Below are 18535 nucleotides of genomic sequence, written 5' to 3'. Positions count from 1 at the left end.
TATAATTGAGGCATACTTAGAAAAGGTCAAAACTTGGAGGAAGAAAAGACAAAGCACAAGTTCTATGCTACAATGATACATCAGAACATTGAACAGAGAACAATACAGCAAAGAAACAGACTCTTCAGTGCACAATTTTGTGCTGAACATGATGTCAAATTAAACTAATCCCTTCTGCATGTCCTTGTTCCATATCTCTCCATTTTCTGCATATTCATGTGCTTATCAGAGAGTCCCTTAATCGCCCCTGTGGTATCTAGTTCTATCACCACCACTGGCAGCACATTCCATACTCATACCCCTCTGTTTTAAAGATTTGTCCCTCACATCACTTTTGAACTATCCCCCTCTCACCTTAAAGGCATGCCCCCTAGAATATGATATTTCAACTTTGGGAAAAACATTCTGATGGTCAACCCTATCACTGCATCTCAATTTTGTCGACTTCAAGCAAATCAATCCTCAGCCTTTGCCACTGAAAATTAGTTTTTCTAGCCTCTCCAAATAGCTCATACCCACTAATCCAAGTAACATTCTGGTATCCTTCTTCTTGCACTCTCTCCAAAGTCTCCACATTCTACCTGTAATGTGGTAACCAGAACTGAACATGAAACTTAAGTGTGTCCTAACCAAAATCTTAGAAAGTTCCAGCATCTCTGTCTAAACAGGACTGAAGGATAACACATACTCTGAGGACTTACACAAGAGAAAACACGACCCACAGCCTACAGAATACTCATCCAACCACCGTGTGGAGAGATGTTCCACATGTCCTGACCACATCTCACAGAATTTTGGGAGTTTAACGACTGAGTAAGGGGACCTGAAGGGAATCCAAATTGATTGGGACAATACATATATCCTGGGACAGGCTAAACAAAGACACATACGAGAATTCCCAGAGGTCTGGCTTTCAAACCGGACCCCCATAACAAACATATTGATTTGGATCCTATTTACTAACCTCTCAGAAAAAGAACCAGAAGTGCTATCACCCACTGCAACTGACCAGACAGATACAAAGCAAGCAGGACAGAACACCAGCGCTTCATCATAATGTTACCTGGCATGGTGACGAGATATCTGAGAACAAATCTACCAACTCAGTGAGCAAACTTACAACTTAATCCATTTTGTTAGTAATGTATAAGAACATTGAGCATGCATTGTGCCATATTAAGATTCACTATGTTTTAAACATTATATATGACTCAAAATGGGAAATCTGTGTCAGCTGCATTAATAATAATTCAGTGTGATTCATAAAAGTAAGCCCAGATCGTCAAATGTAAATATGTTCAATTGTAACCAGCAAGTCTGAATGACCCTCATGATCAGAAACTTCATGCAACATCAATATTTCCTCCTCCTTATTAATTGTTTGGGGGGGAAAGGATTTCACTTCTATATTGCCATTTCAGATCTCAGAATAGACCAAAACATTTCACAATTAAGTCTTATTTGCATAATCATTGCCATAACTTTGGAGAAAAAGCAGCAGTAAAGCAACACAGAGACTGAGCTGTCAAACCAATGTTTCCCTCCTCTGCACTTCAGACAAGCAATTATGAATAACCATGGCTATGAGCCAAGACCAATGGGTTTATTAAGACAGGTGCAGAGAATGGATAACATTATAATCTTTCTTCATTGTTCTATTTTGTAAAGGCGTATCAATTGCTTAATTTCTGCTACTGCTAATTTAAACATCTCGTTGATTGATGCCTGCATTAGGTCTGTAGTAGCACAACTATTTTTAAGAAAGCTCTGAATAGCGGTTGTTAAATCTTGAAAATTTATTCATGGCAATGTAGACACAGGAGGTGAGGCCAGCACTTATTACACACACCAAAATTACAGGTAGAATGGGGTAAATGATGTTGAAATGCAAGTCGGCCATGACTGAATGGCCAAGTGGACTCATTCCGCCGAATGGCCTTGCTTCCATTCCTATGTCTTATGGTCTCTAATGGTCTTAAAACTATGCTTCAGAGAGTGGCGGTGAGTTGGCTCCGAGAACTGTTGCCACTGTTCCACGCTATGTGCTGTCATGCGGGAAGTTCCAGGACTTCGATCCAGCAACAGTGAAAGAATAGCAACATCGTTCCAAGTCAAGAGAGCACGTGGCTTAGAAGTGCTCTTGCAGATGGTGGTGTTTCTATGCTTCTGCTATCCTACAGCTTTGGAGTGGTAGAGGTTGTAAGCCTTACTTCCACTCTTATGTCTTATGGTCTTCAGCAATGCTACCAAGAAGCCTTGGTGATTTTTGCAGTGCATCTTGTAGCAAGGGCACACTGCTGTAACTGAGTATTGATGGCGAAGGGAGTGAATAGTGAAAACCTCTGAGAATGTGCCCATCAAGTGGGCTTTTAATCCTAGATAGTGTTGAGCTGCAGGAGTGCTGTTAAAGCTACATAGATCCTGGCAACTGTAGAGTTTTCCATCATACACTTGACTTGTACATAAGCAATAATCTGAGGTAACCCTCTTTGCTGTCCACTACACTTCCAATTTTGGTGTCATCTGCAAACTAACTAACTAACTATACCTCTTATGCTCGCATCCAAATCGTTTATGTAAATGACAAAAAGTAGAGGACCCAGCACCGATCCTTGTGGCACTCCACTGGTCACAGGCCTCCAGTCTGACAAACAACCGCCAGAGACCCGGGTTCAGTTCCCGCCTCAGGCGACTGACTGTGTGGAGTTTGTTCACACTCCCCGTGTCAGCGTGGATTTCCTCTGGGTGCTCCGGTTTGATTCCACAGTCCAAAAGTGTGCAGGTTAGGTGAATTGGCCATGTGTTGTAGTGTTAGGTGAAAGGGTAAATGTAGAAGAACAGATCTGAGTGGGTTGCGCTTTGATGGGTCGGTGTGGACTTGTTGGGCCGAAGGGCCTGTTAGTGGGCAGCACGGTGGCACAGTGGTTAGCACTGCTGCCTCACAACGCCAGAGACCCCGGTTCATTTCCCGATTAAGGCGACTGACAGTGTGGAGTTTGCATATTCTCCCTGTGTCTGCGTGGGTTTCCTCCAGGTGCTCTGGTTTCCTCCCACAGTCCAAAGATGTGCAGGTCAGGTGAATTGGCCATGCTAAATTGCCCGTAGCATTAGGTAAAGGGGTAAATGTAGGGGTATGGGTGGGCTGCGCTTCGGCGGGTCAGTGTGGACTTGTTGGGCCGAAGGGCCTGTTTCCACACTGTAAGTAATCTAATCTAATCTAATCTATAAACCTCAACCACCACCCTCTGTCTTCTATCTTTGAGCCAGTTCTGTATCCAATTGGCTAGTTCTCCCTATATTCCATGAGATCTAACCTTGCTAATCAGTCCCCCTTGGGCAACCTTGTGAAACGCCTTACTGAAGTCACATCACATCTACTGCTCTGCCCTCATCAATCTTCTTTGTTACTTCTTCAAAAAACTCAATCAAGTTTGTGAGACATGATTTCCCACGTTCAAAGCCATGTTGACTATCCTGAAACAGTCCTTGCCTTTCCAAATTCATGTACATCTTGTCCTTCAGGATTCCCTCCAACAACTTGCCCACCACTGAAGTCAGGCTCACCGGTCTATAGTTCCCTGGCTTGTCTTTACCACCCTTCTTCCTTGTGTCTATCGATGATACAAATATCTCAGCAAGAGGACCAGCAATCACTTCTCTAGCTTCCCACAGAGGTCTCTGGTACACCTGATCAGGTCCTGGGGATTTATCCACTTTTAACCGTTTCAAGACATCCAGCACTTCCTGCTCTGTAATATGGACATTTTGCAAGATGTCACCATCTATTTCCCTACAGTCTATATCTTCCATATCCTTTTCCACAGTAAATACTGTTGCAAAATATTCATTTAGTATCTCCCCCATTTCCTGTGGCTCCACATAAAGGCCGCCTTGCTGATCTATGAGGGGCCCTATTCTCGCCCTAGTTACCCTTTTGTCCTGAATATATTTCTAAAAACCGTTTGGATTCTCCTTAATTCTATTTGCCAACGCTATCTCATGTCCCCTTTTTGTCCTCCTGATTTCCCTCTTAAGTGTACTCCTACTTCCTTTACACTCACCTAAGGATTCACTTGATCTATTCTGTCCATACCTGACATATGCTTCCTTCTTTTTCTTAACCAAACCCTCAATTTCTTTCGTCATCCAGCATTCCCTATACCTACCAGCCTTTCCTTTCACCCGGACAGGAATATACTTGTTCTGGATTCTTGATATCTCATTTCTGAAGACTTCCCATTTTCCAGCCATCCCTTTACTTGCAAACATCTGCCTCCAATTAGCTTTCGAAAGTTCTTGCCTAATACGTCAAAATTGTCCTTTCTCCAATTTAGAACTTGAACATTTAGATCATTCCTATCCTTTTCCATCACTATTTTAAAACCAATAGAATTGTGGTTGCTTGCCCCAAAGTGCTCCGCCACTGATACCTCAGTTACCTGCCCTACCTTATTTCCCAAGAGTAGGTCAAGTTTTGCACCTTCTCTCAGAAAACTTTCTTGTATGCACTTAACAAATTCCTCTCCATCTAAACTTTTAACACTATGGCAGTCCCAGTCGATGTTTGGAAAGTTAAAATCCCCTACCATAACTACTCTATTATTCTTACAGATAGCTGAGATCTCCTTACAAGTTTGTTTCTCAATTTCCCTCTGACTATTAGGAGGTCTATACTATAAGGTGATCATCCTCATTTCTCAGTTCCACCCAAATAACTTCCCTGGGATGTATTTCCAGGAATATCCTCCCTCAGCACAGCTGTAATGCTGTCCCTTATCAAAAATGCCACTCCCCCTCCTCTCTTGCCTCTCTTTCTATCCTTCCGGTAGCATTTGTATCCTGGAACATTAAGCCGACAATCCTGCCCATTTCTGAGCCATGTTTCTGTAATTGTTATGATATCCCAGTCCCATGTACCTAACCATCCCCAGAGTTCATCTGTCTTCCCTGTTAGACCCCTTGCATTGAAATAAATGCAGTTTAATTTATTCGTCCTACCTTGTCCCAGCATGCCCTGACAGTTTGATTCACTTCTGTTCTCAACCGTACCAGTCTCAGATTGATCTCTTTCCTCACTATCTCCCTGGGTCCCAACCCCCACCTTACTAGGTTAAATCCTCCCGATCAGTTCTAGCAAATTTCCCTGCCAGTATATTAGCCCCCTTCCAATTTAGGTGCAATCCGTCCTTCTTGTACAGGTCACATCTACCCCAAAAGAGATTCCAATGATCCAAAAATGTGAATCCTTCTCCCAGACACCAGCTCCTCAGCCATGCATTCATCTGCTCTAACCTCCTATTCCTGCCCTCACTAGCTCGTAGCACTGGCAGTAATCCAGATATTACTACCCTTGAGGACATCCTTTTTAAATTTCTGCCTAACTCTCTGTAATCTCCCTTCAGAATCTCAACCTTTTCCCTTCCTATATCGTTGGTTCCAATGTGGACAATGACCTCTTGCTGGCCCCTGTGCCCCGTGACAACATTCTGCACCCTCTCTGAGACACCCTTGATCCTGGCACCAGAGAAACAACACACCATTTTGCTTTCTCTCTGCTGGCCACAGAAACGTTTGTCTGTTCCTCAGACTACAGAATCCCCTAACACAATTGATATCTTGGAAGCTGACGTACCCCTCAAGAGCATTAGAGCCAGTCTCAATACCAGAAACTTGGCTGTTCGTGCTACGTTCTCCTGAGAATCCATCACCCCCATCATTTTCCAAAACAGCCTACCTGTTTGAAATGGGTATATCCACAAAAGACTCCTGCCCTAGGTGCCGACCACTCTTACCCTTCCTGGAGTTAACCCATCTATGTGATTGTATCTGAGACTTTTCCCCCTTTCCTATAACTGCCATCCATCACATACTGTTGCTGTTGCAAATTCCTCATTGCTTCTATCTGTCTCTACAACCGATCCATTCGATCTGATCTGATAAGATTCACATCCAACAGCATTTATGGCAGATATAATCCGTAGTAATCCTTAAACTCTTTAAACTCCCACATCCGACAAGAAGTACGTATCACTGCAAAGGCCATTTTTGCTCCTTCACAATCTACAGACCCAGAAAATAACACCGTCTTATTCCTCTTCAAAACACTGCATCAGGTTAAATTAAGAACTATGGCTTATATTTTAAGTTTAATCAAGAGACTTATCTCCAAAAAAATATAATCAAGAAAGAACCCACTGTACTCACTAATACAGTCTCGCTCTTGGACAGACGTAAAACAACAATTAACTTATCTGATTCTGTGTTGTGAACTTCGCCCAAACCAGTTCCTCCAAGATTAGGTGTGAAATTCACTGTTTGTTAATTTTTCCAGATGCACACTGATGTCCAGCAACACATGAATTCACAAACAGCAAAGGCAATAACTGTGCAGGTTCTCTCTCTCTCTCCTGCACTGTCCTCACCATGTGCTTCCTTTGTCTACTCTTCTCCCTTTTAAAACTGCTATTGTTTTGACTTTTTTTTCCAAAGTTCCAAAACAATGCAACAGCATGTAAAACAGTAATTGCAGCTCTTGGAAATAGAGGAAATCACCTCCAGCACCTAAAATACCTCAAACAAAAAAGCAGCTCTTACTGCTAGGAACTGGACCAGATTGGCCAATGGGCTGAGAAGTGGCAGATGGAGTTTAATTCAGATAAATGCGAGGTGCTGCATTTTGAGAAAGCAAATCTTAGCAGGACTTATATACTTAATGGTAAGGTCCTAAGGAGTGTTGCTGAACAAAGGGACCTTGATGTGCAGGTACATAGCTCCTTGAAAGTGGACTCGCAGATAGATAGAATAGTGAAGAAGGCTTTTGGTATGCTTTCCTTTATTGGTCAGAGTATTGAGTACAGGGGTTATGAGGTCATGTTGCGGCTGTACAGGACATTGATTCGGCCACTGTTGGAATATTGCGTGCAATTCTGGTCTCCTTCCTATCGGAAAGATGTTGTGAAACTTGACAGGGTTCAGAAAAGATTTACAAGGATGCTGCCAGGGTTGGAGGATTTGAGCTATAGGGAGAGGCTGAACAGGCTGGGGCTGTTTTCCTTGGAGCATTGGAGGCTGAGGGAAGACCTTATAGAAGTTTACAAAATTATGAGGAGCATGGATAGGATAAATAGACAAAGTCTTTTCCCTGGGATCGGGGAGTCCAGAACTAGAGGATATAGGTTTAGGGTGAGAGGGGAAAGATATAAAAGATACCTAAGGGGCAACTTTTTCACGCAGAGGATGGTACGTGTATGGAATGACCTGCCAGAGGAAGTGGTGGAGGCTGGTACAATTGCAACATTTAAGAGGCATTTGGATGGGTATATGAATAGGAAGGGTTTGGAGGGTTATGGACCGGATGGTGGCAGGTGGGACTAGATTGGATTGGGATATCTGGTCGGCGTGGACAGGTTGGACTGAAGGGTCTGTTTCCATACTGTACATCTCTATGACTCTAAGCAATAATGAACAAGCTTTGGGAGTAACAAGGGGTGTTACTTACTGCAGAGTACCTGATCTCTCAACTGCAGTTGGATGGTGGGCTAGAAACATGGAAAGAAAGATGTCTGGATGCTATCTTGTTGGATACAATCATTCTCTGGTATTTGTGAAGAACAAGGTCACTTGCTATTAACCCGTCCAAGTCTGAACACTGGACTGATTTGCTGCATTTTAACACAAATTCCAACATCAAAAGGAGTTGTTAATATTGCTAACATTCCCTCTACAAGGATTTCAGTGCTTCCTCCCTCTACAAGGATTTCAGTGAAGATTTTAACCTACTGCGAATCCTCTTGCAAGGATGCCTTCCTTGAAGAAGCTCTCTTCCTCCCTCTACAAGGATTTCAGTGAGTTATCTTAGCCTGCTTGGCTACTCTCTCTCATTCCTGATGAAGGGCTTATGCTCGAAATGTCGAATTCCCTATTCCTGAGATGCTGCCTAACCTGCTGTGCTTTAACCAGCAACACATTTTCAGCTGTGATCTCCAGCATCTGCAGACCTCATTTTTTACTCGAACATTCTGTAATCAACAGTGAACATCCCCACTTCCAACCTAATCTTGGAGGGAACATCACTAATTAAACAGCTGGAGAGGACTGAGCCTAGTACACTACCCTGAGGAACATCTGCAGAGAAGTACTGTTGCACAGGTGATTGGCAACAACCACCACCATTTGCTGTGTGTTGGTAGGACTCCATCTAGGAGTGTTCCCCTATTCCCACTAACTCCGACTTTGTAAGGGCTCCTTGATATGCACTCAGTTAAGTACTATCTTGATACCAAGGGCAGTTATTCCTTACTTCCCCTCAAGGTTAGATCCTTTATCCATGTTTGGACTACAGCTGTAATGAGGTCAGGAGCAGAGTGGGCTGGGCTGAACCCAGACTGAGCACCAGTGAACAGGTTTTTGTTGAGTCAATCTGTGTTAAATCTGTGTATGAACCTTTCCATCATTTTGCTAATGTTTGAAAGCAGACTGATGAGGTACTAATTGTAGAGTTAAATTTGTCCAGGCTTTTGTAAATAGAACACACTTGGATAATTTTCAACAATGACATCCACTGATTGACAATATCCTAATGGTACTGGGGCAGCCATATATTTCCACAAACACCACTGTCACTATAAGGTTCATTGGTTTTGTACAGAACGTAGACGATTGAATGGGCATGAATGTTCTATAAAGTGATATGGAGTAGATGAAGGGCTACTTGAAGTGCGTGGGTAAAAATGGGCTACCATTGGGTTTTGTGGAGCATGGGTAAAACTGCTTGTATTTAGGAATGCCAGTATCCAGAGTATGGTTCATGAATCTTGAAGGGCTATGAATTACACTTTCTTGAGAGGAGGGGGTGGGAGTGGGTGTTGAGCGAGAGTGAGAGAGATTGAATGAGTGTGCACCACCATAATAGACAGTTTGTGAATGCAAGGTGGGTTTTGCTACCTACATCTTACTTCTATGGGGACACCATGGAGACACCAGTAACTGACCAGGAATTCCAGAACCAGAAAGTCTACAATCTATAGTAATTAGAGGTACATTGTAATAAAGAACTCTGTGTACATTCTTCAAAACAAACATTTATACTTTACAACAACTGCAATGATTACCTACTATACATTCATACAAGCACTAGGTTAGTGTGTGATAAATGAAACCCATGCATATTCATCATTGAGGAAGTCAAATTTATGGCAATATTTTATTTTTAAAACTAATTTTTTAAAAATAAAGATATTCATATTTCTGCAACAATTCAATGTAAGAAATTTCATTTTTTCAAACGTGACACATTCTTAGCAATTTCCAAGCAAAATAAAACTGAATAAAATGGCAGGATGAAACTTGCTCTACCTGATGTAGGGACAGCAGTGGTTTCGACTGACGACCCATTTATTTTTTCTTTCGATGTGATGGCTGGATTAGATGTTGCATTGAAATTTGCAATGTTTGGAGTCACGTCTTGCAAGGTCTTAACTGTTGTTTCAGTTGTAGCTAGTGTAGAATTCTCACTGGCAGCATCCGTTACATTAGACATTGGTGAATCGTCTCCGATAATTGAGGTTGATCCTGGGTTGGGAGTAATCTGAGCAGTAGTATTTCTTCCTGGTAAACTTGAATTTGTTAAACTTGGAGTGGAGATGGTAGTGGCAGAAGGTGAAACTAAAAGCAAAAAGTAGATCAAAAACTGAAACTGGCTAAGGGCATGCATTTAAAAAAAACATTTTACATGCATGAAGCAGTGAAAGAGAAATAAAAAAAGGGAATACAAGTATCACATTGAAAAAAGGGCTTTCATATCACACACCAATACTACACTGTATCCATTATAGATGCACAAAGTAAATTCAACTTTGTTTGGCCACACTCAGAATATGCAAATCACAACCTTCAAATTTGTGCAAAAATAGCTGCAAGTAAAGAAATACTCAGTTGACTCACTGGTATACCTCGTGCTAAGAGCTCTGGAATTGATAATTTAAAAGAAATTTCAAATCCAAGTCCGTGGAACCTATGGTATAGGATTGCTATATGAAATATTAAAAGGTGTATGCTACTATTGGAATTTGATTTATAAACTGATTTAAATTTATCTTTAAAAATCTACTTAATTATTTAACATGTAATGACGAAAACTTTATTGCACAATTAATTTATGAAGTGATTCCCGATTTACAGATTGGAAATGGAGTGAAGTGCCTCATTGTCACACTATGTTGTCTCCAATTACACATTAGTTTTGATTTCCTACCTGTCGTGTTCTGTGCTTGGAGACATGTTAAACCACTGCATGACAGCAGCAAAACTAGAAACCAGACATCCATGGTAAAGCTGGAAGTAAAAGTCAAAACAATATATTAAGTATTTCATGCAGCACAATTCTCAATTGCTTAAGCAGACTAAAATATAAGCTAATGCATTTGCATCTAAGTTCGAGATTCTTTTTAACCAAGAAAATAAACAAATGTTAAATGTTAAATGTCAAAATTACTATTCAGTACACAGCAATTTATTAACAAGGCAACTTTTTCTACAATTAAGAATTTGCTTTGAGCATTTCACTTGAGCACAAAATTTAAAAGTGACACTCTTCTTTCAAATGAGATGTTAAATCAAGGCTCCATTTGCCTGTTTGGGTCAGTGTAGAGGTATCCACTGCATTATTTCAGATTCTTCAGACATTATTAAGAGTTTGTGGATACACTTGGTAATTTCCTTTAATGTCCTAGGATGTTACCCATTGGGCCTGGGGACTTATCAGCCTTTAGTCCCACTAGATTAGATTAGATTACATTACATTGCATTACAGTGTGGAAACAGGCCCTTCGGCCCAACAAGTCCACACCGACCCACCGAAGCGTAACCCATGCATACCCCTAACCTAACACTAGGGGCAACTTAGCACGGCCAATTCACCTGACCTGCACATCTTTGGACTGTGGGAGGAAACTGGAGCACCTGGAGGAAACCCACGCAGACACAGGGAGATCGTGCAAACTCCACACAGTCGCCTGAGGTGGGAATTGAACCCGGATCTCTGGCGCTGAGGCAGCAATGCTAACCACTGTGCCACCCACTACTTTCTTTAATTTTTTTTCTCTCCATTGATTCCTCTCCTCCTTTTAATGCTCGCTTACCCAACAATTTTTGAATACGAATATTGTCTTATGCTTGTATCAATCTTCACAGTAAATGTTCAATTCTTCTGATTTCTCCTGGTTCTCCACTATTTCGCCCCCAGCCTCATTTTTGAAGAGGCCTATGCTCTTTTCCTTCCCATACATTTAAAGAGGAACCGAAAAAGCTCAGAGTGTTTATTCCTCAAGTAGTAAAACTTGCACATAGATAAGTTTTTAAATGCCTGATAAATGTCAAGTTTACTTCATAAAAATAATAAATTATGATGAAGTGTTTTTCACTATCACTGGCTGCATGAAGGAGCTTTTCGGCCAATGAAGTAATTCCTAGAAAGCTTAGAAGGGAGATGGCATTGCTTTATATCCTGAAGCTGAGATGGGTCTAGAATTCACTATCTGAAACGGTGGTAGAGACAGAAACCTTCAAGACTTTTGAAGGAAATAGCTGAAAATGCTCTTGGAGGTGCGATAACCTATGAGGTCACTGGATTTAATTGTATTTGAAAATTAAAATTTTAAAATGTTCAGGAAAAAAAATTCAGACCAGGGAGCATGTGTGAACCAGTGAGTTTTGGAGGAAATATACCATTTAGGCAATCCAAGATCTCCATCGATTTTGCCCTCATCATTTGGCTTGTCAAGCCTGCTCTATTATTCAATAAGATCATGGTTGATCTGGTTGTGGTCACAACTTTACTTACCTGTTTGCACCCCATTGCCCTAGACTCCCATGTTTGTCAAAGATCTATTCAACTCAGTCTTGAATAAATTTAAAATCCCAGCCATCTGTGTGCTGGGAAATACAATTGCACAATGGCAATCAATTTAAAAAGATGAGCTCCATTCTTAAATTCTGCCCTCTAGTTCTCTTCCCCCCTCCCCAACAAGAAATGTCCCCTCGTAATAGTTCCCCAGGACGCTCTTTCAATCAATCAGCTCTCATTTTTCTAAACTGAAAGGGATATAGGCATAACCTGTTCAACATTTCATCATCAGATAAGCCCTTCATCCTGGGAATAAGTCAAGTTCCTGTGTTGTTCTTCTGAAGCAACTGTATCTATATTCTAAAACTGAGACAAAAACTATACAAAACACCCTAGAGACAGTCATAGAGATGTACAGCATGGAAACAGACCCTTCGGTTCAACCCATCCATGCCGACCAGATATCCCAACCCAATCTAGTCCCACCTACCACCACCTGGCCCATATCCCTCCAAACCCGTCCTATTCATATACCCATCCAAATGCCTCTTAAGATGTTGCAATTGTACCAGCCTCCACCACTTCCTCTGGCAGCTCATTCCATACACGTACCACCCACTACATGAAAAAGTTGCTCCATAGGTCTATTTTGTATCTTTCCCCTCTCACCTTAAACCTATGCCCTCTAGTTCTGGACTCCCCCATCCCAGGGAAAAGACTTTGCCTATTTATCCTATCCATGCCCCTCATAAATTTGTAAACATTTTACCTTCTCGTTAACAGCTGCACTAAAATGTGCCTACTCATATTCCAATTCCCTTGCAACATTTGACATTTTATGTGCCTTCCTAATCACTTTAAGTACCTGCAAACAAACTGTAAACAAGGACTTTGGACACTGCACACACAGCTGGGCCATCACATCCCTCTGTACCATTGATTCCTGCAATCTCTCTATTCATTTCAGTGGTATACTTTTTTCTACTCTTACCACAAAAAGAGACAAATTCATATTTGACAAATTACACTATCTGCCCATGTTTGCCAACTTCTGTCTAAAACCTTCTGCAGACTTTTTACTTCTTTGCAGCAATCCACTTTCCTAACTATCCTTGGTTTCATCAGAAAATTTAGCTACCACACACTCTGACCCTTCATCCAAATCATTGACATAGACTGATGACGGAGGAGCTTTGCCGCTGTGGCCACCTTAGACTGTGCTCTCACTGCTGATGTAGAACTATCACTTGCTCCGATCACTGAGAGGAGCCTAGGAGGACGCTGCCTCCAATCCTGCCACCACCTTCGACCTGGGAGGCTGCCACCATTCCTCACATGGCCCATTCTTGCTGCCATGCTGAAGCCACCAATTAACCCGCCACCAATTAACCCGCCACCAAAAGGCTTGAAAGAAAAGAAAAAAAAACAGAAATAAAAGGAGCAAATGTAAAATGAAAGAAAAAGGAAGAAAGCAAACAGGAGCGGATGAGCGCCAGGCTCAGGAGTCTACATGCAGCCTGCTACACTGTAGCCTTGATTACAAATTTGAGAAATGTTCCAGTGACACAGGTCAGACCGACAGGTATATAATTTCCCAATTTCTACTTCCATCCTTTCTTCAAAAAAGGAGTTAACATTTGCTATTTCCCAAACTGCTGTTACTTTTCTAGAATCTAAGGAATTTTGGAAGATTACAACCAATACATATACTCACTGTACTGACACTTCTTTTGAGACACAAGCATGGTCCTGGGATTTGTCTGCCATTATCTCCAAGAGTTTTCTTAGCACAGTTTTCTTGATAGTGATAATACTTCTAAATTCATCCTTCCCTTTCAAGTAACTGTTTTGCCTTGTTTCAATAAGGATCTCGATTCAATGTGTTATGGCAGCTATGTAATGGGGCAGATGATGTTTTTAGATTGAAATTGTACAACATTAGGTTCTTTTTTAAAATTTTCAAACTTTTAACCTTAAAACAAATTGATTGAGTGCCTTGAGCTCCTGATTTGTTTGAAATTCTACAATGCCTGTTTAAAAAGAACAGTTGGGTCACTGGCCATGCTTTAGCCAGATGAAAGTATTTATTAAAATATCTTTGCTGCTGTGTTTTTAATGCAGAGTGTTCACAAAAAGAAGAGTGCATTTTTAGTATGATGTTTTGTTAAGACTTTCTGTAGAATATTAGAACTTGAGGCTGGGCTGTTTAAATTCTGTTAATTAGTGTTAAGACTTCACTGGTCCCCTTCATACCATAAGACATAGGAATGGAAGTAAGGCCATTTGGCCCATCGAGTCCACTCCACCATTCAATCATGGCTGATGGGCAATTCAACTCCACTTACCAGCGTTCTCCCCGTAGCCCTTAATTTCTCGTGACATCAAGAATCTATCAATCTCTGCCTTGAAGACATTTAGCGTCCCGGCCTCCACTGCACTCTGCGGCAATGGATTCCACAGGCCCACCACTCTCTGGCTGAAGAAATGTCTCTGCATTTCTGTTCTGAATTGACCCCCTCTAATTTTAAGGCTGTGTCCACGGGTCCTAGTCTCCTCGCCTAACGGAAACAATTTCCTAGCTTCCACCCTTTCTGAGCCATGTATTATCTTGTAAGTTTCTATTAAGTCTCCCCTTAATCTTCTAAACTCCAATGAATACAATCCCAGGATCCTCAGCCGTTCCTCATATGTTCGACCAACCATTCCAGGGATTATCCGTGTGAATCTCTGCTGGACACGCTCCAGTGCCAGTACGTCCTTCCTGAGGTGTGGGGACAAAACTGGACACAGTACTCCAAATGGGACCTAACCAGAGCTTAATAAAGTCTCAGTAGCACAACGATGCTTTTATATTCTAACCCTCTTGAGATAAGTGACAACATCGCATTCGCTTTCTTAATCATGGACTCAACCAGCATGTTTACCTTTACAGAATCCTCGACTAGCACTCCCAGATCCCTTTGTACTTTGGCTTTACGAATTTTCTCACCGTTTAGAAAGTAGTCCATGCTTTTATTCTTTTTGCCAAAGTGCAAGACCTCGCATTTGCTCACACTGAATTCCATCAGCCATTTCCTGGACCACTCTCCCAAACTGTCTAGATCCTTCTGCAGCCTCCCCACTTCCTCAGTACTACCTGCCTGTCCACCTAACTTTGTATCATCGGCAAACTTCGATAGAATGCCCCCAGTCCCTTCATCCAGATCATTAATATATAACGTGAACAGCTGCAGCCCCAACATGAACCCTGCGAGACACCGCTTGTCACCGGCTGCCGTTCCGAAAAAGAACCTTTTATCCCAGTTCTCTGCCTTCTGTCAGACAGCCAATCCTCAATCCATACCAGTAGCTCACCTCGAACACCATGGGCCCTCACCTTGCTCAGCAGCCTCCCGTGTGGCACCTTATCAAAGGCATTTTGGAAGTCTAGCTAGACCTCCTGCACTGGGTTTGCCTGGTCTAGCCTACTTGTCACCTCTTCAAAGAATTCTAACAGGTTTGTCAGGCACGACCTCCCCTTACTAAATCCATGTTGACTTGTTCTAATCAGACTCTGCTCTTCCAAGAATTTAGAAACCTCATCTTTAATGATGGATTCTAGAATTTTACCAACAACCGAGGTTAGGCTAATTGGCCTATAATTTTCCATCTTTTGTCTTGATCCTTTCTTGAACAAGGGGGTTACAACAGCAATCTTCCAATCATGCAACAGCGATCTTCCAATCATACAGCACATTCAAAGAATGTTGATCTCTACCAAAGATGCCAACATGTAATTCCAACTGTTTAAATTAGGAAGTTTCATTTGGAGAACATATTTAAAAATATTCAGCATTTGTTTCCCACGAATATTTGAGATTTAAATCTGAACTAAAACTGGTTTTACAATTGCTAAAGCACAGGAAATATTTTGTTGTTTTCTTGCTGTTCCAGATTTTGGAAATACTTTTCCTGACAACTTTCCCATTAGCCAAGTATTAATATGTTAAAGGAAAAGAATTTTTGAAAACCTGCTTAGGGTCCTCCGAGGGTTTGATTTTAGGACCATTGTTTAGAATTGACTGAATTATTTAGGCAGTACAATTCAGAAGTTTATGGATAATATCATAAATAGCGAACAGAGTAACAGACTTCAAGACGGAGATTGTTGAAATAGGCTAGCATAATTTAGTGTCGTTAATGTGACTGTCTTCATATGGATAACCACCTTGGCAAGGAAGGGATGAGGGAGGAAATGCAAAGATACTTTCAACACCTAACATCTTCTCTAGAATTTCTCCATGCACAGGTAAAGCTTGCCTTCAGACCACCGCACACCCCTCCACAACCTGATCCAACGGATGCAATCAGCACCCCAGTCATGAGCATGAAAAGTGAAGAACGTAACAGTGAAGAGGAGGTCGGTACACACCGTCAGTGGCCTTCCTATCAACATTAAACCACATGAGCTTTACCTTGTCTTTTGATCATTTAAGGAATATGAAGGTTCACTGACTAAGCTAACATCAAGATTCCCGCCCACCTTCCAAGGACCCCTTCGCTCACCTCCAACACACTGCATCCACTTGGACACCCCGCGCTGGCCTATTACCTGCCCTCAACCTCTTCACTTCCAACTGCCACCGGGACATTAACCGCCTCAACCTGTCTACCCCCCTCCCCCACTCCAACCTCTCACCCTCACAACGCACAGCCCTCCACTCCCTCTGTTCCAATCCCAACCTCACCATCAAGCCAGAAGATAAAGCGGGCGCAGTGGTAGTCTGGCGCACTGACCTCTACACCGCTGAAGCCAAACGCCAACTCAAGGGCACCTCTTCCTACTACCCCCTCGACCATGACCCCACCCCCCATCACCAAACCATCATCTCCCAGACCATACAGAACCTTTACACCTCAGGAGATCTCCCACTCACAGCTTCCAACCTCAGAACCGGGCAGTGCGGGGTTCCCGGACTATCTCCTTCCCAAGATCCACAAGCCTGACCACCCTGGCCAACCCATTCTCTCAGCATGCTCCTGCCCCACTGAACACATCTCTACCTACCTCGACGCTGTCCTATCCCCCCTAGTCCAGGAACTCCCCACATATGTTTGAGCCACCTCCTCCAAGACTTCCATTTCCCCGGCCCCAAACGCCTCATCTTCACCATGGATATCCAATCCCTCTAGACCTCCATCCGCCATGACCAGGGCCTCCAAGCCATCCATTTTTTCCTCTCCGGACGTCGCCAACAGTACCCTTCCACCAACACACTCATTCGTTTGGCTGAACTGGTCCTTACCCTTAACAAATTCTCCTTTGAATCCTCCCACTTCCTCCAGACCAAAGGGGTAGCCATGGGCACACATATGGGCCCCAGCTATGCCTGTCTCTTTGTTGGCTACGTAGAACAGTTGATCTTCCACAATTACACCAGCACCACTCCCCACCTCTTCCTCCACTACATTGATGACTGTATTGGCGCCACCTCCTGCTCCCACGAGGAGGTTGAGCAATTCATCAACTTCACCAACACATTCCAACCTGACCTTAAATTTACCTGGACCATCTCTGACACCTCCCTCCCCTTTCTAGATCTATCTCCATTAATAACGACCGACTTGACATTGACATTTTTTACAAACCCACCGACTCTTACGACTACCTGAATTACACCTTTTCCCACCCTAGCTCTTGCAAAAATGCCATCCCGTATTCCCAATTCCTCCGCCTCCACCGTATCTGCTCCCAGGAGGGCCAGTTCCACCACAGAACACACCAGATGGCCTCCTTCTTTAGAGACCGCAATTTCTCTTCCCACTTGGTTAAAGATGCCCTCCAACACATCTCGGTAAAAACAATGACTGCAGATGCTGGAAACCAGATTCTGGATCAGTGGTGCTGGAAGAGCACAGCAGTTCAGGCAGCATCCAACGAGCAGCGAAATCGACATTTCGGGCAAAAGCCCTTCATCAGGAATAAAGGCAGTGAGCTGGAAGCATGGAGAGATAAGCTAGAAGAGGGTGGGGTGGGGAGAAAGTAGCATAGAGTACAATGGCTGAGTGGGGGAGGAGATGAAGGTGATAGGTCAGGGAGGAGAGGGTGGAGTGGATAGGTGGAAAAGAGGATAGGAAGGTTGGACAAATCCGAAAAAGTCAGGGTGACAGTGCTGAGCTGGAAGTTTGAAACTGGGATGAGGTGGGAGAAGGGGAAATAAGGAAACTGGTGAAGTCCACATTGATGCCCTGGGGTTGAAGTGTTCCGAGGCGGAAGACGAGGCATTCTTCCACCAGGCGTCTGGTGGTGAGGGAACGGCGGTGAAGGAGGCCCAGGACCTCCATGTCCTCGGCAGAGTGGGAGGGGGAGTTGAAATGTTGGGCCACGGGGCGGTGTGGTTGATTGATGCGGGTATCCCGCACCTCCGCCCTCAGACCACACCCCTCCAACCATAACAAGGACAGAACGTCCCTGGTGCTCACCTTCCACCTTACAAAACTTCGCATAAACCAAATCATCCACCCGACATTTCTGCCACCTCCCTCACCTCTATCCAAGGCCCTAAAGGAGCCTTCCACATCCATCAAAGTTTTACCTGCATATCCACTAATATCATTTATTGTATCCGTTGCACCCGATGCGGTCTCCTCTACATTGGGGAGACTGGGCGCCTCCTAGCAGAGCGCTTTAGGGAACATCTCCGGGACACCCGC

General features: G+C 43.0%; 1 protein-coding gene across 6 annotated transcripts in view; it reads right to left on the bottom strand.

Annotated features, from left to right (window-relative positions):
* The window catches only part of LOC132825897 (receptor-type tyrosine-protein phosphatase alpha-like), a 298285-nt gene that overhangs the window by 185476 nt on the left and 94274 nt on the right, over nucleotides 1–18535 (bottom strand). For all 6 annotated transcript variants that reach the window (XM_060841716.1, XM_060841555.1, XM_060841887.1 and 3 more), the window contains 2 exons: nucleotides 10253–10332; nucleotides 9355–9663 (listed from right to left, as the gene is read on the bottom strand). In XM_060841716.1, the coding sequence (XP_060697699.1) occupies nucleotides 9355–9663; nucleotides 10253–10325 (382 nt within the window). In that variant the 5' untranslated portion in view covers nucleotides 10326–10332. The remainder of the gene's footprint in view (nucleotides 1–9354; nucleotides 9664–10252; nucleotides 10333–18535) is intronic.

This window comes from Hemiscyllium ocellatum, chromosome 1 (genome assembly GCF_020745735.1).
Source record: "Hemiscyllium ocellatum isolate sHemOce1 chromosome 1, sHemOce1.pat.X.cur, whole genome shotgun sequence".
NCBI lineage: Eukaryota > Metazoa > Chordata > Chondrichthyes > Orectolobiformes > Hemiscylliidae > Hemiscyllium > Hemiscyllium ocellatum.
Note: the sequence above shows the minus strand (reverse complement) of the source record. Positions and strands in the feature narration are given on the sequence as shown.